Consider the following 23,991-nt stretch of genomic DNA (forward strand, 5'->3'; position numbering starts at 1 on the left):
CCCAAGGGTAATGGGGAGCAGGGGACCTCACAAGATGCTTTGGTACTTGGCCTTTCTAACAAATCCATAGCCCAGGTCTGTAACATAGAAATCACTGGTGTCTGTTCTAGCAGTATGACTGGGATTACAGTAAATGTTTGAAGTTGTCTCATTGATGTGGGATTGCATCTTCTTCTGCTTATGGCAGACAAAGGAGTTAGCATCCTTCTTGACCACATTGGTTAGCTCACATTTCTAAGGAACAACTTTTCTTTCAAACCCATAGTTTGAAATTAATGGATGGGTTGACTGTTTTGGGAGGCACTTGGATGAAAGAAGAATTTTGGCAGTGAGTGGTTAACTCTTTGTCTCCCATTATTTGTCTGGTTTGAGGATGCCACGTGCATGCATTTTGCTGGCCATTGTGAATGGATTCTAAAACAATTTAAAAACCCTTCTTTGCCTTAGTTTGCTGGGTTAGAGTAGTTAGTGTCTGAAATTGGTTCAAGCAACAGGTCATGCACGTTTTGATGGGGAGCAAGGAGCCTCACAAGATGCTCAGGCACCTGGCTTTTCTGGCAAATATACAGCCCTAAGCTAGGTGCCTGCACTGCTTATGAAATGAACTGGAAAAGCTAAGTGGAGGTTTCATGTTTTTTTGAAGTCAGCCTATACAGCTGAATGAATTGTTCCACCTTGTGCAGTCCTGAAGTTTCACTCTACGCTAGAATTTGTTCAACCAAAGAGCTGCCTTGGTTGAAAAGCAGCTCAATAAGAAAAAATTCTTTGTAGCACGGTCGGCTTATGGTTCTGGTTTGTTACATGACTGTGACTTTTAGTGTTGGCACAAGATGGAGTAAGTAACTCAAGCTTGGGGTTTAGTTGTGGTCCCTTCTGGTTATGTCTGCTTGATTTTTGAACACAATTCACCCCAAATGCTCTGAACTAAGAAATGTCTCTAGAAGTTAATTCATGACCATAAAAATGGTGTTGTTTTAGGAGGTATAAAACCACAGCAGAGGTTTTGTTTAGACCCTGGGTATCTCAGCTGGTGAATGAAAGAGATCAACAAGACTAGTGTTGTGCCTAATTATGTGTTGTCCAAAGGATAGGCTTCAAATGGCATTTGGAGAAAAAGTTAAGATGTGGATACAGGGCCTTTCAAATCCACCGTATTTTTTCTGTGAATGTTCACATACATCTTTTAGAATAAACAACACATACCTGGAATTCATCCTAGCATAGTGACTGTTTGTATGCGTGACCTTGTATGTTAATTAACATAGCTATAATGATTAATCACAATCAGCACATTTAATGTCTCCTTTCTTTTGAGAGTTTTTCTGCAACAGTGTTTTCTTACATTTAATAGAACAAAACAGTACTTATATAGTATTAGCAGTTACTCAATGAAATCCCTTATGTCATTTTTAAGGGTAAGTTAGGTAACTGTCCTGGTTTTATCTGTGATAGAGTTAATTTTCTTCTTAGTAGCTGGTGCAGTGCTGTGTTTTGGACTTGCTGTGAGAACAGTGCTGATAACACACTGATGCTTTTAGTTATTGCTAGGTGATATTTATACTAAGTGAAGAGCTTTTCAGTGTTTAGGCCTTGCCTATACCAACCCATGTCAGTATCAGTTGCCTCTATACAGAAGAAGAAATGGAAATGGAAACCAGCTTTTTTAGTAAAGGAGGATGAAGCAGGGCCATTACAGGATCAGAATGAAGAAGCTGAACAAAAAGTAACCTCTTGATCCCTGTCACTAGATAAACTGCAGGATATGTGGAAAGACTATGCCCATCAGCCAGGTGAGCATGTCACCTGGTGGCTTCAGTACTGGGATAATGGGGCTAATAGTTCAGAACTAGAAGGTAGGGAAAACGAGCACCTGGGATCACTTTCTAAAGAAGGGGCCATTGACAAGGCAATTGGAAAAGGAATGTGAGTCCTCAGCTTCTGGAGGTGACTCCTGTCAAGTGTTAAGGAAAGGTATCCATCCCTTCCAGGAGGATGTTATGTGTCGCCCAAGCAGGTGGACTGCAATAAGAAAGGTGTCCAGTAACTCAGAGTATTAGCCATGAAAGAGATGACTTGTTATGACCAGGATGATGCACAGTCACCTATAGATCCTGACAAAGTCATATGCCCACAACCCATGTGGCAGAAGTTTGTATGGAGTGCACCATCATCGTGTGCCAACTCAGGCAGTATTGGGATGGAGAGACAATGCGCCACCAGTGGTGAATGAAGTGGTTCACTGTCTCCAGGACTATGAAGATAGTGTCTCTGCCTCCATTGTCTCAGCTGTGGAGAGGCTGGTCCAGCCACTCGATGAGGATATATCCCACTCTCCACCTAGACAGACCCACATCTCAGCTATCAACCGTAGACACCCTTCAGTTTGGGAGGGAGAGTATAGAATATACACACCACAGGGTACCCTGCGGTTTTACCTGCAGGACCATAGGGGGGACATGAGGAGGTGGGATGGAAAACCTACCTCAATCCTGGAGGCACAGGGGTGTGCATTACAAGGAAAAATGATCACAAATAGGGAGTCTTCTAGGAAGGCTGATGCTTCAGTTTCCAGAGGATAGTTTTCCCAACTTTACTCTCAATCCTACAAAATGGAATTCTAATCCATTCTGATAAGACGTAAGTGAGCAGAACTGCTCCACACTACATCTGCTTCGTACCACTGGCTGCCCTGGTGGAGAATCCTATGAGCGACATTAGGAGGGCACTGTCTCCAGCCAGGGGGAGGACAGGGACAACTGGATTTACTGCGTGGATCCAATGGCCTGGCACATCAGATCCACAGGAACATAAAGCTCTAGTAGATACTGTTGCACAGTGTACTCTTAATAAAATCAGCCTATGAGGGGGCATAACCTGTTAGTGTTTCTGGAGTGACAAGGATCTCAACAGATAACTGTATTGGAGACTGAAATAAGCTTGACTGTGAATGAGTAGCAAAATCATCCTATTGTGACTGGCCCAGAGGATCCATGCATCCTTGGCATAGATTACTTCAGGAGAGGATATCTGGAGTCGACTGTCCCAGGGGTGGAAACACAACCTACCATCTGCCTGCCATGGACTGCTTCAGGCTGCACTGGAGAAGGGTGAGGCTCCAGAACACCTGCAGTACATTGATGACATCATCATATGGGGCAATGCAGCAGAAGAAGTTTTGAGAAAGGGGAGAAAATAATCCAAGTCCTTCTGAAAGCTGGTTTTGCCATAAAACAAGGTCAAGGCACCCACACAGGAGATCCAGGTTTTGGGAATAAAATGACACGATGGGTAGTGTCAGATCCCAGGAGATGCGATAAACAAATAGAAGCTGTGTCTCCGCCAACCAAGAAAGAAACACAAACTTTCTTAGGTTTATGGACTTTTGGAGAATGCACAGTCTGATTGTAAGCCCTCCTTATCATGTGACACTGAAGAAGAATGATTTGAAATGGGGCCCTGAGCAACGACAAGCCTTTGAACTAATTAAATGGGAGATAGTTCAAGCAGTAGCTCTTGGGCCAGTTTGGATTGGGAAAGATGTAAAGGATGTGCTCTACACCGCAGCCAGGGAGAACGGCCCTGCCTGGAGCCTCTGGCACAAAGCACCAGGGCAGACTCGAGGTCGACCCCGGGGCTTTCGGAGTCGGGGATATAGGGATCCGAGGCCCGCTCTGCTCCAACTGAAAAACAGTTCCTGGAAGCTTATGAAGGGGTTCTGAGCTGCTTTGGAAGTGACTGGTACTGAAGCACAGCTCCTCCTGGCTCCCGGCTTGCTGGTGCTGGGCTGGGTGTTTCAAGGGAGGGTTTCCTCTACACATCACACAACTGATGCTACATGGAGTAAGTGGATCATGCCAATTACACAACGAGCTCAAACAGGAAATCCCAGTCATCCAGGAATCTGGGAAGTGATTATGCCTGCCAGAAGGTAAAGATTTCAGGACGTCACCAGAAGAAGAGGTGTCACGTGCTGAAGAAGCCCCACTGTATAATAAACTGCCGGAACATGAGAAGCAATATGCCTTGTCTGCTGATGGGACCCGCCATATTGTAGGAAATCATCAGAGGTGGAAGGTGGCCGTATGGAGACCCTATGACAAGTCACAGAACCTGCAGAAGGAGAAGGATGGTGGCAAATGCCCTGTGGGGGTGGTGACGGCAATAGAAGCAGAGCAGCTGGCAGCGCAGAGGTAAACCCATCTGGGCTGCCACATTGTGGCAAGATACCGCTGCCTGGGTGGAGAACTTGCTTGTAAAAGTAAATCATGCAGCTGCTCACATACCAAAGAGTTGGGCCACTGAAGAACATCTAAACGACCAGCAGGTAGATCAGGCATCCACGACTCAAGTGGCTCAGGTAGATTTGGACTGGCAACATAAAGGTGAATTATTTCTAGCTCGGTGGGCCCATGACACTTCAGGCCATCAAGGAAGAGATGCAACAGATGGGCGTGGGATTGAGGGGTGGACTTGACCATGGACATTATTGCACACGTTATCCATGGATGTGAAACATGCGCTGCAATTAAGCAAGCGAAGCAGTTAAAGCGTCTTTGGTTTGGAGGGTGATGTGTAAAATGTAACTATGGGGAGCCCCGGCAGGTTGGCTATATCACACTCCCTCAGACCACAACAGTAACAAAGGCCAGGCTACCTCTGAACAAAAACCGTGCTCCTGGTAGTTCCTATTGTGTGGTTGAGTCTGTAGGTTGGATTGATACTGTGTTTTAGTAAAATTTGAGACTAGTACACAGCACAAAGGAAATCACAGAATGGCAGAGATTGTATTGACATGTTCTGCTTCTCTGTTGATAAATGGACCTTTGTTTGCCTGCAACAGTTCTGTCTCCAGAGGTGACAGCTTTAGCGAAAAATGGACACGCTGTTCTCACAGGTCACGAGATGCATTTTATATTAACAGTTTGACATGGATGTTCAGAGTGTACTATCTGAGTTATTTCTGTTCAGTAGAAAGTACATTTTTTTGCCATCTATAAAACACACATTTCCATTCGGGAACTTCCCGCAGCAGACTGGCAGTCTTGCACATACCTAGTATGAAGTGGGAGGGAGACACCCACACCCCAGAGTGGAAAATATTGACTGTCAAAGGAACCTTACCCCTGCTTTCCTGGAAGAAGGGGTGGTGGTGTGGGCTACGTGCCTGGAGTAATACTGTGAGAGGTAGCCAGGCCAGGACAGAACTGTGAAGTAAAAGCTTAGCTGGTTGAATTATGAATAAAGCATGAAGAGTTTTGTGGCTGGTTGACTGTTAACCCTGTCTTTTTCCTGCTGCTGCTCAGTGTAATGGAACTGAGTCAGCTTGCAAGTTAATTGTGGACTGATAGAACAGTGATTGGAACATGCAAGGCAGAAAGTGAAACTAGCAAGGAGTTTCAAATGTGACAAAAATTATCTCCGAGTATGGAAAAAGTAACAGGAAAATCAGGAAAAGGGTAGCCAAGAGAGGGAGCCAGCGAGCTGTTGATGGCGGATGCGGAGACATACGGGGTGTTTTCTCTTTTTTTAATTTCTGACACTGAAAACATGAAATATAATGAGATGGTTCCTGCGAAGAGGACTGCTAACAAATAACTTGGAAGGAAGGGGGAAGAAAGAAGTTACAGAGTCCTTGGATTTGTTTCAGTTAGTTGTACTTGAAAGTCTGAATCTAAGATTCTTAAAGTCATCCTCAGAACTATTTTGCAGGTTTTTCCCTGAGATCTTCCAAAGGACAGAAGTAACAGAAAATGGGGAAAGATAAAATATACTTCTTTTCTTTAAAATTACAATGAGATTTAAATCAGTTCGAGACAGCCTATAACTGGCTGAATATGGACTTGTTAAGAAAAAGTTGTGTTAAACCCATTTGATCTTTCTCAACTCTAGTAAGAACAGTTAGTGGTGGAAGTGAAACAATAGATGCTGTCTTCTCGTTATTAAGGCTTTGATGTTGTTTTCTGACACCTGTAGGCAAGCCAGGGAAACAGAGTGAGTGAGGGAATTGGGGTTGGGTTTTGTTTCAAGCCATACTTAAAGATCATTACATATCAATAGTTTGTTTTACAAATAAAATAATGTATCACATTGAAATTGGAAGGATGGCCTGAGTTGGCGGCCAGCTGAACATGAGCCAGCAGTGTGCCCAGGTGGCCAAGGCGGCCAGCAGCACCCTGGCCTGTATCAGACACAGTGTGGCCAGCAGGACCAGGGCAGTGACCGTCCCCCTGCACTGGGCACTGCTGAGGCCGCCCCTCGAACCCTGTGTTCAGGTCTGGGCCCCTCTCTGCAAGGGGGACATTGAGGGGCTGGAGCGTGTCCAGAGACGGGCAGCGGGGCTGGGGAAGGGGCTGGGGCACAGGTCTGATGAGGAGCGGCTGAGGGGACTGGGGGGTTTAGTCTGGAGAGAAGGAGACTCAAGGTGGGACCTTATTGCTCTCTGCAGCTCCCTGACAGGAGGCTGTAGGCAGGTGGGGGTCGGTCTCTTTTCCCAGATAACAAGTGACAGGACAAGAGGAAATGGCCTCAAGTTATGCCGGGGGAGGTTTAGATTGGGTGTTGGGAAAAATTTCTTCTTCACTGAAAGGGTAGTGAAGCATGGGAACAGGCTGCCCAGGAAGGTAGTGGAATCAACATCTCTGGAGGTGTTTAAAAAAATTATAGTTGTTGCATTTAGGGACATGGTTTAGTGATGGACTTGGCAGTCCTGGATTAATGGTTGGATGTGGTGATCTCAGAGGTCTTTTCTAGCCTAAATGATTCTATGATTCTGTGATTAATTCAAAAGCTGTAATTTTGGTCTTGCTTTACCTCTTCCTTTAAAACATAACGTGGAAATGCTGAGTGATTCTATCAGGATGATCCACACCTGAGACAGTAATAGCTTCTTGTGTCATTAAACCATCAAAATTTGTAACGATTAAGGGAATCAGAGAATCAAACAATGCCTATTAAAGTACTTGTGTGTGAAATGGTCTGTGGAAATTGGTAACGGTTGAGGTTGTGATAAAGGTAATGAAATTTTATGTTTCTCAGTTTAAACGGATTAAAGGATCAGAAGTTTTGTGTGGCCATTTCTATTTCTGGAAGCTAGCGGGAGAGGGACTATTTACAAGGGCATGTAGCGACAGGACAAGGGGTAATGGCTTTAAACTGAAAGAGGGTAGATTTAGATTAGATGTAGGGAAGCAATTCTTCACTATGAGTGTTGAGGCACTGGAACAGGTTTCCCGAAGCAGTTGTGGATGCCCCATCCCTGGAAGTGTTTAAGTCCAGGCTGGATGTGGCAACCTGGGCTAGTGGGAGGTGTCCCTGCCCATGGCAGAGGTGTTAGAACTAATGATCTTTGAGGTCCCTTCCAACCCAAACCATTATATGATTCTATGATTTTTCTCCTTTCCTAGTCTGCCAGATTGCTCTGTTAGTGAACTTTCCTGAACTGTTTTTCAGTTCAGTTTTTGACTGTAAAGACAAAATGTCTATCAGGCCTTAGGTGGAATGCAAAACTACATAAATTCTCCCTCCAGCACCACATGCAGGTTATTTTAATCATGTTTTACAGACTGAGCAGTAGACATAGTCTTCTAGTCTGGTAACCTTCAAAAGTGATCTGTATATTTGGGTGCTTACCCTGAGATGCTTTGGTTGCCAAAGATCATAGTGTTGTATTACACTGTATTAGAGGGCTTCTGTAATATGTATGCTCTATTGGTAATGCATTCTGGGTGTATCAGATGGGTTTGGAATCGTAGTGAGTTACCCCTGTTGGTACATACTGAGAAAAGCATTTTGTACAACCTACTTCGTGTGATGCTTAAGGCATGTTATCTAGTAATTTCTTTTCCCATATAAAATTCTGATAGAGGTTATCCTCTAGACTTTGAGCCTTCTGGAAGTTCTGACTGAAGATTAAGTTCAGTGGAAACCTACCTGTACTTTGTTTTGCAGTTGTTGTTGGCCTTTTTATCAACTTTCCTCCCAAGTCTTTACATGAAGTATTGGTCCTTGTAGTCTTTGTGTGATGCTACAGTATATCAGCTGTTGTACTTACTTCAAGTTCTAAGAATGAGATGATAAGCTTTTACCTGAAGGTTTTTTCATTGGTGGGTAAAAAACCAAGTGAGCTGGAGGACAGCTTTTTGTATAAGGTTTGCTTATGGATGAATTCATGTGAGGTTAGGCTGCTGGTCAGTGCAATGGAATTTCTCTGTCATTTGAAGGTCTCCACGTGTATGAGAGTTGCCATAGGTCTTGTGTCACCAAGGTGAAGAGGTGAGTGCCTGTCGTCGTAGGACAGTGAGTTGTAGAAAGTGACAAACATGAGCAGAGGTAAACCAGAGGGTAGTTTGCCTCTGAAAGGAATGGTGCTGTCACTGGCCTGGTGCTGGCTTATCTTCCTTTATAGTGAACTGGTGTGCAGAGCTAAGTAAACAAAACCTGTTGCCTTTATTATTGATCAGGTTTGTGCTGCTTAAGTGCCTGCTGAGATAGCCCTGGTGGAGGGCAATGTGGGGAGACAGGTGGGAGAGTGGGATTGTCATTTTTGACAGCAGCAAGCTGACCTACTGTATCCCAGATTTTTGCTTGTTCGTATGCAGTAGAAAACAGAGCAAAGGAAGCTGGAGACAGACCACTTCTGGAAGCCTGCCATGGTAGGCACGAAAGAGGACCAGAAGGATGGATTTTCAGAGTAGAAAGCTACTTCTTATCTGGAGGGAAGTAGACTGGCAGGGCAGAAAATACTGGTGATTTGCAGGAAATCCCGGCTTGGCAGAGGTGAGGTACTTCTTGCAGGATTTTATTTGACCTGGGTCTAAATCGAAGACTGGTGAAGAAATAGAGGCAAAAAGTATGGTTTTGGTTTGGTTGCATCCCGCTGCTATGGGCTGTCGCAGCTGAGAGCAGCTTCAGAATTCTTCTACAGTGTGTATCTTATGAATTTAGGCTGTTGTCCCTAGATCAAATCCCACATGGTGAGATTCCCAGGGGTGGTTGTGCTTAAGTTATGTGGAAATCTTGGTCTTACTTGCTTTGTCTTGAAGCTGCATGAAGGCAGTGACACCAACTGAAACCTGCAGCGGTCGTGTAGTTGAAACCCAGACATAGAAGTCTGGAGAATGCTCAGCTGGAGGGAGGGAGTTCTGTTAGCATCTTCTGTGACATGGCAGCCTTCATTCAGACCGAGTTTCTCTTTTTCTTTTGCACGGGCCCACAGCTTCTTAACAAGAAAGCAGAATAAGGTATTTTAGGAAAGTACTCTTTTAGTATGAATAGTGAATGTGAGTTGTTTGCGGAAAAAGACAATTCCAAGATCGTTGCCAGGATTGTTTGCTTGCGTGGCTCATAGAAAAGTCAAAGCTAGGGAGCTGGTGTAATTCTGTGATTTAAGCAGTCAGGGGCTTGGCTTACTGTGAGAGTCAGAGCAGATGGGTGAGCAGAGCTGCATGGGGCCCAGAAACACAGCGGCCGAGTAATTGTCTGGCACCTGGAGCTTGGTGACTACACTAGGGAAGAAGGATAAAAGTGATCTAGCTCCAGTGAGTCCAGTATGTATTTTGTATTTGCAACTTCTTTGCTTTGTTTCCTGGGATGCTACAGAATGCTCCGTTAGATAGGCATCTCCAGGTTAGTCCTTTTTAAATTAATGTTTCAAATAGGTCACTCTTTATCTACAGTGTTGGTCTAGAGGTGACTCAACGCAACTGCGTGGAACAGGGTTTTTTTACAGTTTGTTTGACCCTACTTCCCTCTAGGGAACCTGGGTGCATCTTTAATTTTGACTTTTCTTCTTCAAAGGTATTTGACCTAGACCGCAAGTTGCATAAGTGACGTTTAAATGTTTCCTGGCAAAATGACCCCACCTTTTTAGTAGCTGAAAAATTAAATTCAAAAATATATGGTTGCTTTTGGTGTTACATAGTGGCTGTAGAACCATCTATACTAGCTATCCTTTATAAATTTACTAGAATATAAGATGGGAAAAGAACAGGAAAATTACGCCACTGGTTCTGTTCAGTCTCAGAGTGAATCCCTTGCAGGTATTGTGCAGTGTGCATGTATGCTTTCCTAGGTAGTTCCTCAAGCTTACCAAAGCAATAATTGGAGCAAGGTGAAAGTCAGTACAACAGGATATATGCTGTTCTAGAAAAAAAAAAAAAAAAGACTATGTTACTGATCCTGTTTGGGCATCTAACAAAAGTTTCATTCCTTTTAAGTTTGATTTTCCACAAAAAAAACAAAAAACAACAAAAAAAAAAAACCACAAAGAAAAAACCCACAATTAAAAAAAAAACAACCAAACAAAAAAACCCAACCCCTGCCAACCCCTGAATGCTTTTGTGTTGTAGTTTTTAGGATATGCACATGTACGCTTAATATATATGTTTAATTGCCCAATATTATTATAGCATGCAGTATGTATGACTGTATTTTTGTATTTAAGTTCTCTTGAGGGAGAAGATTTGAATGTTTCAAATTTATATGAAGTTAGGGTCATTTCTTAATGTTAGAGAAATCCTGTGTTTTTAAACTGTGTTAGTTAAGAAGATGGAATGTGTAACAATTCTTGAAGGATTGGTGCAGTAGGTGATGATTAAATAATTAGAACATATTGTGACAGAATAACCTGATGTTTTTCTGTTAAAAGAAGTTTCTTGTGATGGCAGGAATTCAGTTTTATAGGTTTCTTAGCTTGCTTTCTGGTGGTTTTCAAAACTTAGGTACCATTGATCTGATAGTTAACATGTCCATAAAATTTGTTCAATGGTACCTTTTTTTTTTTTGAGTATGTTTTTCCAATGAAAATTGAATTAATTCAAGGTTAAATTAAAAGATTCTACTTGAGTAGGGGTTCTTTTCTCCTAGTGTTGGGCTCCTTTGTCTAAAAATACTCCAGACGATTTATTTTGGAGAAAGGTTTTAATATTATGTAGCAAGCTTGCTGAATCCAAAATATGTTTCTGATTTGTGGGATGAAAAATTTTTTAGGGGCTGTATTCTTGCACTGATGTCAGTTAGTATGTACGTTTATGTTGAGTTTTTTACGTTTGGCATATGGTCCATTGAGACTGTTAATAGAAAGTGATACTATGGAATTGGAAAGTCCATGTTGTTTGTTTTTGTTTTTTTTTTTTTATGGGAACTATTACAGTTTACATTTTGTTTGTAGTTTATGTGTTGGTTCCCTTGTTGTCTGAAGAGCTACACTTTAACCACAGTTGAAGTAACAAAGCTGACTGTCTAGATTCTGATTTCCAGTTAGGTACCTTGGGCAAAACCCAGGAGAGTTACTGAAGAGAAAATGGACCACAGAAATGGAAATTAAGTATTACCAAGGCTAAAAATGTTCTAAATATTTTAAAATATTACAAATTACAGTGTTCATAAACCTAAGTACTCCTCTAACTCGTATCTACTCTAATCCTGTCAGTTTTTTTCAAAACTCTATCTATTCCGTGTCTTCTAGTTTTTTGGGTTTTTTTTCCAGTGCTTATCACTTAAGGTAAGCAAGACTGATGTGTCATAAAACAGTGTTCAATAAAACAGTTCTGTAACAGAATGGCAGGTGTTCATGTTACGTGTTAGTTGCTACTCGAATGCTCTGGAAATACTTTTAAATGCCCAGCTCTTTGGGCTTTGAAAAATTCCTACCTTTGATATACAGGTGAGAATTCATTTGAGATATGTTTACATGTGTGGAGTGGGTTCTCCAACATAGAGACTTCCTGTTCCCAACTGTCTTCTGTGTGTTTGTCACCAAAAAAGAAGACCTAGATTTTGTAGTAGTTAGTAGGAAGATGTCGCAATACCCAAAGAATAGAGAACATTTGGGTTTAAAAGCAGATGTACTGGAATTATGTACATCTGTCTGCCAAAGATAAGCTTTCCTCTGTATTGAACTGATGTCTTAGGAAATACTTCTATAGTTACCTTGATTTTAAAAGTTGAATCAGAGTAGGTGGCTGGATTATTTTATGAAGTTATTTTCTTTTAAAAAAAAGGTTCTTTGTTTTTGTTATTAATCAGCAGGGACATACCTGCAGTGGAACCGAACACTCTGGTGTCATAATCACTGGTTGTAGAATTCTATGTTCCCGAATATTTTATCTTTATTACATTTCAGAATGCTTTTGAGACAATTTTCTTTTAAAGTGACTAGAAGTTCCAATTACAACCTGTAGATATTTACACAGAAACTCCTGCAATTCTACATGAAAAATGTTTGTAGAATTTGGAACAGAAATATTCTTCTTTACTTAAAAATAAAAATCCTTTTGATAATGTTTGTAGATGGAGATTAGGAAAATGCTTGTTGTTTCAGATTGCATGATGCACTCCAAGTAAGTGAAATCTGGTTTCAGTAGTGCTTGTAATCCTTGGTTACAGCAAGAGACTACAGAGTAGTCTCTAATTTATTGGTTTTTTGTAATTCGTTACATCTTTTCTTTCTCACGCGTCTGTAAATTGCTTCAGGCAATGTCCTCAAGCTGTAGATGCTACAAATGATACTCAGTTTGTATTTGCCTAACAGGAGATAAAGTTCAGCTGTCAGGATCCCCTTGGAGATGTCCTTGGTGGGCTGTGTTGAGATGAAGGGTATGGTTGTTACCTAGAGGGCTGTGTAAGCCTGCTGCCAGTGCCGCAGTCTCCTCCTGCCCCAGTGTGGCTCTTCTGAGGCTAGGGCAACAGACCCTTGTCTTGGAAGCCCCTGGCAGTCACTGTACACTGCTTCTCCTGATACTTATTTCAAAATTAGCTGTCCTCTGGGGAGTGCCTCAGTCTGCGATGCTGTATCTGATCTGTTATAAGAGAACACATCTAGGCGTTTCTTAATTGTGTCTGTCATTGCCCTTGTAAAAATTGGAATGCTTTGTCATTCTTAGTTTTCTTTGGATCGCCCTTGTGAGATTGGTCTGTATTGTTTTTGTAATTTTTTAAAAACTGGGAACTGAGCCATGCTAAGATTATTTATTTACTTATTTATTCATTGATCATATTCAAAGCTAAAAGCAAAACTCTGACCAAAGTTTTAACTAATTAAAATTAAAGTATCAATCTCTTACTTTTGACCTATGTAATGTAATTTAATTCTCTTGTAATAAAGTTATTTCTTGTCATAAGTGGAGATTTTAATATTTTTTTATAAAGTACATGTTCATAATGTTTTTATTATTATTATTATCATCATCATCATGATTTATTATTATTACACTCCCGTTTTACTGTAAACATCTCTGCCAAGAATTATGTTGGGCAGCTCTGGATGCCTGCATGGAACAGACATAAAGCTCCACCCACTGGACAATTTCTGTAGAACAGATGGGCCTGGACTGTGATAATAAATTACCTTAGTGAAAACTCTTCATCCAAGAACTTTGGATATTTCACCATACTATGTTTTCATAGAAACCTGAATGATGTTCAGATATTAGTAATGAAATAATAATACTAATGATTCACATAATAGTAATATCATTACACATTTCCTTTACCTTCCTCTTACAGAAAGGTTTTGTACATAAAAATAAGCAACACTTAAAAGAAGCCATGACTTATTCATGCTATCTGTGGTGTGAATCAATGTGGTACTATTATGCAATCCAACTCGAAAAGTATTTAAGGAAAGGATGTCAGGAAAGAAATAGTAAATGTGAGAGTAGCAAGGCAGTGGTGATTTTTTTTAAACTTTGAAATCAGAGAGAAGGGGGCAACAAAAAGATCTTGATAATGTGGAATAGCTGTTGCTTCAGATCTGACTGAATTGGGTTACCCGCATTTTATTTAGATTATGTTAGTTGCCATTTGACAAGTATGTATCTGTCATCCTTCAGTGGCTGGAGAAGTTGTTTCAAGATTTTATTTCCTCCTCTCTCCCCGTGCCTCTTCCTCTCTAAAGTGAGATAGCGTCGGTGGAAGAGGAATAAGATGAAAGAAGGTGTTTTGGCTCTCCCTTTTCTTTGGTGGTTGAGTTTCTCTGAGTAGCAGCAGAATGAGGCAGGCCTGAGTCTATCAACTTTGTCTCCTGCTGTTTATGAAGACTATGAGCATCTGGAAGGGAGCAGAGGTGCTTTCTCTGTATGCTCAGGAAGATTATTTGGTTTGGGTTTAAGTTGCAGAGTTGTGTTTGCCTGAGAACAGCAGTGGGTCTTTTAATGATTTACATTTTGGAAAAAGACAGTATGATAATATCCTCAAAAAAAAAACCCCTCCCTTTTTCGGGAGGTTGATTTAGTCTCTGATGAAACAAGTGACAGGAATTTCACTGGGTTGCGCATCTGCCACTGTTGGCGAATATCAGGTGTTTGTCTAATAGTCCGCTTACATTCGTATCCAGTTAACATCCAATACCTTCTTTCCTGTTGTTCCCTGACTGAACTTGTTAATGGTTATTCAACCTGTCTTTATCAACTTCTGGTTAATGATTTATTTATTTTTTTGTATCAGCTGCTACTGTTGAGAATTCTTTCAAAATACTTACTCTTCTAATAACTTAAAGAGTTTTAATAAAATAAAAAAAAAGTTTTAATAACTTAAAGAAGTCAGAGTGGTGGGGAACAAACCCCTCAGAATATTTTCTCCTGAGACTAATGTTATACCCCAAATTAAGCCTAAGGTGTGTTCTTGAGGTTCTTGTCTTCACGTAAAAAGAAAATGGCAGTGGTCATAGTGTTGCTGGTTTGTGGTTGTTGGTTTTTTTTTTTTTGCCTGGATAGTATGTTTATGGTTATATGCACACGTTTTTCCTAAGAGCAATTGGACCAAGCAAGCTTCTTCAGAGGGTTTTGTAGTCAGAATGTTTGGAGACAGGCTTGAAGCCAATTAATCAAAATAGCATTTCTCTTTTCTGCTGTTTTCTTTGTCCTTGTTATGTTTTTCCTCCTTAGCTTACCACTGTTGTGGCAAAAGAAATTTCCTTCGCCTGTCCTGAGTAAAATAGAAATGTAGTTAGCCCTTGATCTAGTCAGAAGGTAATTATTTAAATTCCTATTATGTCACCTTTTCAGAAGATACTGTGAAAATCAACAGCAGGATTCAGCTCTCCATTGTCTCTATTGCTGCTAGTAGAAGTGTTAATAATACCATGAAAATAGAGGTTAGCACTTTAAGAGAAATGTTCCCTTCTTTGCCATCATTTTTCTGTGTTGTAATTTCTTGCCAGTCTCATAGTGCTTTTGTTGGATTAACAAAAACAGTAGTTGGCTTATTGGTTTTAAATGTGTGCATTAATGCATTTCCAGATTAGACAGAGTTAGTATTCCTTTTCTTCTAAAATTGTTTTTTTTTCTTCTCTTTTCCCACTTCTCCAATCTTTCTTCCACTTCTATCCTTCCCCTGCCCCTATTTTCCATCTAAAAATATCCTTAGGAATGACTTGCTGATGATGTGCCGCCAGCTGAATATGGAGGAGTCTGTCGCAGAGATCATGCACCAGCTGGGAGCAGATGAAAATGGAAAAATTTCCTTCCAGGATTTTAGTCAGTGCCGCATGGAACTGGTGCGAGAAATCAGGAAGGAAGAAGTGGAGCTTTCTGTGAAATCGGATGACTCTTGTAAAAAGAAAAAGTTAAGGGATAGGATAGCTTCCTGGCCAACTAGCAGCAATAACAGTTTAGGTAGGTATGACTTTTAAATGTCCTGTTGGTGTAATTTAACAAAAGATAAACTCCACAGGTTTTGTTACCAATTTTACTGGCATCAGGATTTCCTCTGATTAGAGTGCTGTTGTAATGGGTGGAGTCTGGTCATTGTTACGTAGACCAGAATGTGTGCAGGACAGCCTCTTCTAAAAAACATAGTTGCACAAGACAACGACCTTTCTTGAAAGCACTAGAGCTGCGGAGCTTGGGTGGTAACTGAGGATCCAGTGAACTCTTTGTCTGTGAACCCCAGACAGGTAGGTAGGTAGAAATACTAAACATGAGGAGAGAACTGTAGGAATGTGGATGTTTCTTGGATGCTTTAAAAATCATTCCACTTAGTTGGAGATCTGAGTGCTGGAAGTGTCTTGTGATTTAGAGAATACAAAAATTACCCTTGCCTTTTGCCCTCTACCCGGGGTGATGAAAAAAGGAAAAAACCTTGCTATGCCATCTGGAACATTGGATGTAGGAAGGGATTGTCTGTGTCATTGAGTCTAGTCCTTGATAGCACTAGGGTCAATCAGCATTAAACCAGAAATGTTAACACCTACAAAATGCCTCCTTTCACCCTGTAACAGCTGCAAGAGACCAGAGGACACAGCTTCTGTGGTCAAAATTCCAAAAATTCAAGGTACTGTGTAAAAAGCTGTGGGTGTTGTCAGTGCTCTAGCTCCCTACAGCAGCTGCAAGCTAGCTAAACAGGAGGGCTGGCCCATGATCTGGAACTGACCTACATCCATCAGAAGGCAGCTATCAACCTCTGATTGTATTTAGTTAGAGCTGTGTCACCTTGACCTTTTGTTTAGGCTAGATAATACACCTAGATTTTTTTTAAATACTTTTCTAACAAGAGATACACCATTAGTCATCCCAATAGTCTTTCTTTGCATATGTCATGAATTAAGTTGGGAGTATTTTTTACAGTTGAGTATACTTCATACGTCTTCCTGGAGAGTCTGCTTGTCTGTGTTGTGGCTCCTCATGTAAATGGCCTGTTGTCAGAGACCAGTTCTCTCTGACCAGGTTCTTTTAGATATTGAACATGTGGAGGGTGTCATGCTTACCATTAGATTTACTTATTTGAAGAGAGTGTATGTTACACGGGATTTCTGATTTAGCAGGGTGATACAAAACATACTGCAAACACAGTACAAATACGTTGCAGACAGCAGAATATAGCAATTGCAGTGCATGGTTCAATCATGATACCAATGTGACTCCCAGTGTCTGTTAACATGCTCACCATCACAACACTGGGCGTCCCCCATCTCACCGGGAAGACATAGGTGGGTTGAAGCCAGCTCAAACCCGTTGCTCTCATAAATTCTTTTGTTAGTTTTTTACGTTTTTATAGTCTTTATGTTGGGCTGAGTCATGTATACACCTCCCCCACGTTGGCCTGACTGACTCAGGGAGACATTCACACACTTTTAACGAACTCAGGGAGAAATACGCCACCAGTTGATTCACTCAGCTGTTGATAGCTGTTTATCTAAAGCAAAAGACCACCCTCAGGTCCACTTGGGTGTTGAGATCAAATCAGCTTTTTTGCAACAGCTGTGATCAGTAAAACCCTGCATTATTCCCTGAGCTCCATAGACACATTGCCCTGGCCCATCTCCTCTGAGCCTTCTTCCATGGTAGGGGTTTCCTGGCCAGTCACACCTGTCTTATTTTTTCAGTGTTCAGTCTCCTAGAATGTAAAACTGGGCATGTGGAAACTGGGTATCTGTTAGTTTGGGGCTTTGTTTTTGTGTTTGTGTTTATTTATTTGGGGGACAGGACCGGATGGGTTTAGCATGTATTTCTGTTTTCTAGTAATTCTGCACATATTTTTGGCTGGTCATCTCAGGCACTCAGACTTTTCTTGTCTGCTTTACATCCTTGGTGAATTTCTTACTCTCTTGCTTTTTAGATTGACTGTACTTTTCCCTCACCATCTTATCATCTGATGCTCATTCGCTTTTCATTTTGGCTTCTCAGTATAACAAATCTGTTTTGTAGCTCTATTTATTCTCCATTTCATTTCTTTTACTGCTTCATAGTCTTATTTTGTTGTTAATATTGCCTCTGCTTATGCTTCTTCCATATATATTCTTGAATTGCAAGATGAATAACTCCACAGTTTCTATGCCCATCATTGTCTGTACTGAATCTTCATAATCCTTGGGCTCATTGCATTTCTAGCCCATGAATCTCTTTTAGGAGCTCTATCAGACAATAGTTAAAAACCAAGATCATGCTTAATCTGTTTTTTAATTGGATTAAGGATGGTGTGTGTTCCCTAGGTGATATAATTATCTTCTGGCTCTGTTGGCTGTTTTCTCAATGCTACCACTGTTGTATTTCCCTGCAAAACAGAAATATACTTCTGCCCTCAGACTGCTGTACAAAGTTTCAGTTAGCTGACTGGATTTCTGGCAGGTTGGATTATAAAATCTTCTTCCTTAAACAAACCAGCCTAATAATTATGGTGTATTTTATTAAATCAGGGGTGAAAGATACATCCTATGCTTTATCAGAGGAAGGTCTGCATTGCAGTCTCAAAATGTATCCCACAAAGAAATCTTATTAAGTGCTTCCAAAAAATAACCATAGATGAATATGCAAAATTTTTAACATATACAATTCAATCCCCACTCTTTTTAACTCTTTTTCCATTTTACGAGAGTAATTTAATGCATTTTTAAAGTTCGTGAGTGAACTCATATTTCTTCTAATTTTTTTTTTTTTCAAAAGTTAATTTAAGTCCAGAACACCTTTGCTATATTTGTTGTATTTTGCTCTGTACTGGTGAAGTCTATTTTACAGTATTTTGTTTTTAAACCTATAGGGAATTTATGGGTTTTATACTTGTCCTGCCTTGACTCTTTGCAGATTCTGTAAGACTTTTTAATAATTAGAGGACATAATGAGATGCTCCCCCGTGTAAACAAAAATGCCCATAATGAAAGGGTATAATAATAATAAGCGTTTAGAAAGCAATTGGTTTTTATTTGGTTGTAAAAGAAAACCGTTGTGGCAGTACCGTTCAAGATGTTCTACCGATCTTTTTTTAAAAAGGCAAGGAAACACCACTGTAATATATTTCTGTGATATAAACACTGCACAGAGTATCAACATGTGAGCTGAGGAACTGCAGTTGCAGTCAAGCTTGAATTATGATCTGCATATGGTTCCATGCCTTTCATGTCTTTGAGGGCTCACGTACATACTCATTAGTGATCAAAGAGTTGATTGTGTTACACTGACTGACTGCTATTGCTTTCTAAACATTGTTTAAAACAGGAGACATCATCGTGTGCAAATTCAAACATACAACATGTAAACTTGGTGGGTGTTCTTTTCTTTTTGTGTATCTTTTTTTATTTTATAAAGAACACTTTTTAATAAACATTATTTTCAAAGATAGTGTACAGGGCTTTTTTCAAGACCATTTTCTACATAATGTGTCAGCTGATAATCCTTGAAAGCTGTTATCATGTATCCATGTGGGATGCATAAATTTACAAAATTTCAAAACTCATTTGATTGTCACTGAGTAGCAGGGGTCCAGGTGATCTGAAGCAAAGGAACCCAGCCTCTGCCCTGACTTTTCACACTGCAAGTTTGTATGTAATTGTACAGATTACCAGTGACACAGCATTTTGTGCAGGATTTTCTTGTAGCTGTTCACGATTTCTTAACAAAGGGTACAAAAATGTATGCATATATCTAAAGAAAAGATTGTCTTTGCTACTGTCCTGATTTTGGCTAGGGTAGAGTTAGTACCAGAGTAGCTGGTACAGCGCTGTGGATTTAGGTTTGGATTTAGTATGAGAATAATGTTGATAACACACTGATGTGTTAGTTGTTGCTAAGTGATGCTTAGCCTAAGACAAAACTTTTCAGTTTCCCGTGCTCTGGCAGTGAGCAGGCGCACAAGAAGCTGGGAGGGAGCAAAGCCAGGACAGCTGCCTGAACTAGCCAAGGGGATACGATAGAACATCATGCTCTGTATATAAACTGAGGGGTGTTGGCTGTGGGCCACCAATTGCTGCTTGGGGACTAGCAATTGTATTGTGCATCTCTTGGTTTTTGTTTTGTTTTGTTTTTCTTCTGAGTTTTATTCCACTCTCCCTCTCTCTCTCTTTTGTTACTGTTATTGTTATTATTACTATATTTTATTTCAATTATTAAATTGTTCTTATGTCAGCCAACGACTTTTATCTTTTTCCCAATTCTCTTCCCCATCCCACTGTGTGTGGGAGGAGTGAGTGAACAGCTGCATGGTACTTAGTTGCCAGCTGGGATTAAACCATGACAGCTACCTATAATTTTTGCATTTCATTATAAAGGAAATAACTGGGAAAAAATGTCCTAAGAAAAAATTACAACTAAATGACTATTGAACTTCAGCTCACCCATCATTTTTTATCACTAATAAGGTTATTCTAGTAATTTTGCCCAACAAATGTTTCTACTGTATTTCTAGGTAAGATATAGACATAAGGAAACTGGTTGACTGTTTTAGTCAAGTACAGGACTCAGGTATATTAATACTCAGTCATACGTGTGCTCGGTAAGCCAAACTTGCATCCACACCTACCATTTAGACAATCAAATGGATGCATAGATTTAAGTTTAATCTTTTGTTCAAATGCATGAAAAAGGACATTTTTTAAGTTACTATAATGATACTTTTTGCTGCTTGGATATCAGCAACTCAAACCTATTATATATTGTAGTTCTTACCCTACACCATTCATGTCAATGGGAGCTTTAACAATAATTTGCAGGCAATAACCACAATTTTTTCTATGAGTGAAATGGAACGTGAACTCTGTTAATGTTCTTTTGACATTGTTTAAAATACAATAAAAATTAATAAAATTACTTTTGAAAATGTTGCTGAAGTCATGCAGTGACTGTATGCTACCTGACCTTTAATATATTATTTCAGTAGGAAATACAGGAAGAAGGTCAGGTACTGGTCAAATCTGTGGGTTTTATTTCCAGTTATGGAGACTGAAAACCATGATGGGTACCATAAATCTGTGTGAATCATCTAGTGAGTAATGGAAGTGAATTGCTGGGCGAATGAGAGCCTGTAGTACAGCAGAACTACACCTCCAATGGTGTAAAGCAGGAAGCTGCCTGAACATTTGTGGCTTCTGTCAGGTTTTTCAGTGTTATATAGTTTTATATGTCTCATATAAAAGCTAGAATTAGAATTATTTAGATGTTGTATAGATTTGTCTAGCTTTTTACAGGTAGTTGGCAAACAGAGTATTCTTTATCATGGGGAAAAAATGACAATTTCTCCTACCTGTTGTTTTTGAGGGGGAACAAAAAATGGTACTGTTTATTAGTAAATTCTTTGTTTAGACAGGTGAATGATTTCCTGTCCTGCTGAAAGCTGCATGTACTTATTGATCTTATTTCATATAATAGATAAGTAGTTATGAATACTAGAGTCCATAAGCAATCTTTGGCTTCTGTCCTGGTTCCAGCTGGGGTGCAGTTAACTTCCTTCTCCGCAGCGGGTGCAGCTGTGCTGTGGCTGTGCTGTGCGAGCAATGCTGACAGCACACGGGTGGGTTTGGCTGTGCCCGGGTGGTGGCTATACTCAGTCAGGGACTTCTCAGGGTCTCAGGCCCGGCCAGCCAGAGGGCTGGGGGGGCATGGGGAGCTGGGAGGGGACACAGCCGGGACAGCTGGCCCGAACTACCCAAAGGGATATTCCACACCATGGGGTGTCATGCTGAGTATATAAACTGGGGGGGTTGGCCAGGGCCTGGGAATCACTGCTCAGGGAGTGGCTGGGCATCCATCAGCGCGTGGTGAGCAGTTGTACTGTGCATTGCTTCTTTTCTCCCTTCCCATTGGATTTCATTCGTCTCCACTTCTCCCTCCTTTTCATTATAATTGTTATAATTTTTATTATTGGTTTTGTTTCAATTATTTAATTATTCTTATCTCAACCCCTGAGTTTTACATTCCTTCCCAGTTCTCCTCCCTATCCTTTGGGGTAGTGGGGGAGTGAGCTGTAGGTTAGTAGTTAGTAATTAATTCATAGCCAAGTCCCCCGTTCTCTTTAGTAAAAATACATCTCTTGAAAATTTGATATGATAATTTATTTGCATTGTGGATCAAGCATGAGAATTGATCAAAGGAATGGTAGAAATTCAGCCTCAAATTAAGCTTGTGGGTAAACATGAGAGGCAGGCCAGTTGGGGCTGAAAAATCACTATTTTTGCTTTGCATTAATTCAGTGTTTGATTTTACCACAAATAAATTGCTTCCAAGAAACTGATGCAGTGATTAAATTTATTTATGCTATATTTAATTAAAAACTATAGAGCTCATATGGAATCGGATGTGCTGCAGATTTTCTTGAGAACTAGAAGCACGAAGTTTCACCTTATATTTGTTTGACTGGTAAAAGCTGTGAATATCTGCTGTGCTAAATTTAACTACATATGACCTTCCATTAACTGTAAATGGTTCAGTTTATTACTTTTAAATATTCTTTTAATACCAGTATATTTGTGCCAAGCAGCAGAATATAGGTAGTTATTATTTTAGTATTTTTTTTAGAGACTCGGAGTGCTAAGATCTATGAGCAGCCAAACAAATGAACCTAGATTTCCAAGGGATTTCTAATTGACAGCTAACTAATCTTATTAAAACTGCAATGTGTAGTATATGTTAAACACTAGTGAATCTACAAAGGATGGAAGGCATTCCTGCAGAATGGGTTCTCTGGTGTCTAATAGGGCAACGTTTGGTTGAAGCTTTCTTATTATTTGAATATTTGTAAAATATAAGAACAGCTAATTTGCATTAGACCAGAGGTTATTCTGAAACAGTATCCTGTCTCTTAGAGTGGTGAAAAGCAAATCGTTAGAGAAGATAATAGGAATTGGGTGAACATTTAATGATGCTTCTCTATTCAGTTCAGTTCAGGGACTTTGAACTACTGATAGTTGCACTTGTTCACACATGTATTGCTTGCCTATCTCCCTCTGTAATACTGTCTTACAGACCTGAGTCTCTGAACCCACGCTGGTCTTCAGCATTCACCATGTCCTGCAGCCAAGAGTAGCACAGCGTACTCTTGTTGTGGTATGAGGAGGAAGCACTTTTTGTTTTGCCTCAATTTCCTAACCTCCTCCTTCCATGTGTGTGGGTTGGTTCTCTCTCTCTCTCTTTGCCCCCCCCGCCCCCCCCCCGCCCCACCCCGTTTTACTTTTTTTTTTCACTTTTGTGTGAGTAATCACAGTTGAGCATTGCATCACATGTCATTATTTTTCTCAGCAGGAGAACTAACAGAATCTGTCATCTCTGTGCTTCCATAAAGCTTACAGGAATTTAGTCTATTTGAGACTTTGACTAGCATATGTCTTTCAAATTGCCAAGTAGCTTTGAAAATGGGAGGGAAGGGGGAAGACAGACAGGCTAGTGGGCAGAGCATAGCATACCTACAAGGAAAGGCAGGAAGTTGCCCTTCTTGATAGCTGCTGCCACCAAGAGCCAACAGAATGGCTGGCCCAGACCTTGGCCACCTCAGCACCACACAGCTCTGCAGAGCACCACAAGCTGGCTTATTCCAGAGTGACATTGCTGTTGTCCATGCTTCTTGGTCAACTTCAATGAGAAGACATGGAGCTGTGGTTTACCATATGGAACTGGATTACAGCATCACTTTTGTCCCAGTTTATGCTTTCTACACAAACTGTGATAATCTTGAGAAACCAAAAGGGTGCAGCTGGGATTTTCATAGAGGCCATGCTTCATTTGGCTCAGGGATGGGCAGTGTGATACATCCTGCTCTAGCTTTTGCAAAACAAGGGTTGCCTCTCAGCACATTTCTGCTTACTCTCTCCTGACTTACGTGATGGCATGCTCTTCACCTACTCACTACTAGTATCACCAGTGTAGATCTGACATACTACAGTTCATAAAACAGCAAGCATCAAGATGACAGTGACAGACAACAATCTCAGGGTGTTTTGTTTGTTTGCTTTGGTACCTATGAATTGAAGTCAGATCCAAACTGAGATTGTCTTGAGTGGAAAATAACCTGGGGAGAAGCTGATCGTTCACATACAGAGAAAATTGCCATGTGGGGGCGTGGTTTGGTTTTTTTCCCCCAAAAAATGCAATGCATACAGTACAAATACTGTACCTGGATGGTATGTTGCAACTTTACCTAGCCTCTGCATGATTTCAGGTTTTATGCCCTTTTTCCTATTACTGTATACACCCCTCTTTACTAGAGATTATCAATTTCCAGGAAAAAAAGGATTATTGTCTCCCTTACTGTAAACTTCGAATGAAATATTGGGTTGAATTCCTGAGTATGGTGCAG

At 40.6% G+C, this 23,991-nt stretch overlaps 1 protein-coding gene across 3 annotated transcripts in view; it reads left to right on the plus strand.

Moving 5' to 3' along the window:
• MCC (MCC regulator of WNT signaling pathway) overlaps positions 1–23,991 on the plus strand; it is a 226,333-nt gene that overhangs the window by 8,752 nt on the left and 193,590 nt on the right. For 2 of the 3 annotated variants that reach the window (XM_040580652.1, XM_040580651.1), the window contains exon 2: positions 15,364–15,611. The exons of the other annotated variant lie outside the window; for it this stretch is intronic. In XM_040580652.1, the coding sequence (XP_040436586.1) occupies positions 15,364–15,611 (248 nt within the window). The remainder of the gene's footprint in view (positions 1–15,363; positions 15,612–23,991) is intronic. 3 annotated transcript variants of the gene reach the window in all.

Source organism: Falco naumanni, chromosome Z, assembly GCF_017639655.2.
Source record: "Falco naumanni isolate bFalNau1 chromosome Z, bFalNau1.pat, whole genome shotgun sequence".
Taxonomy (NCBI): Eukaryota; Metazoa; Chordata; class Aves; order Falconiformes; family Falconidae; genus Falco; species Falco naumanni.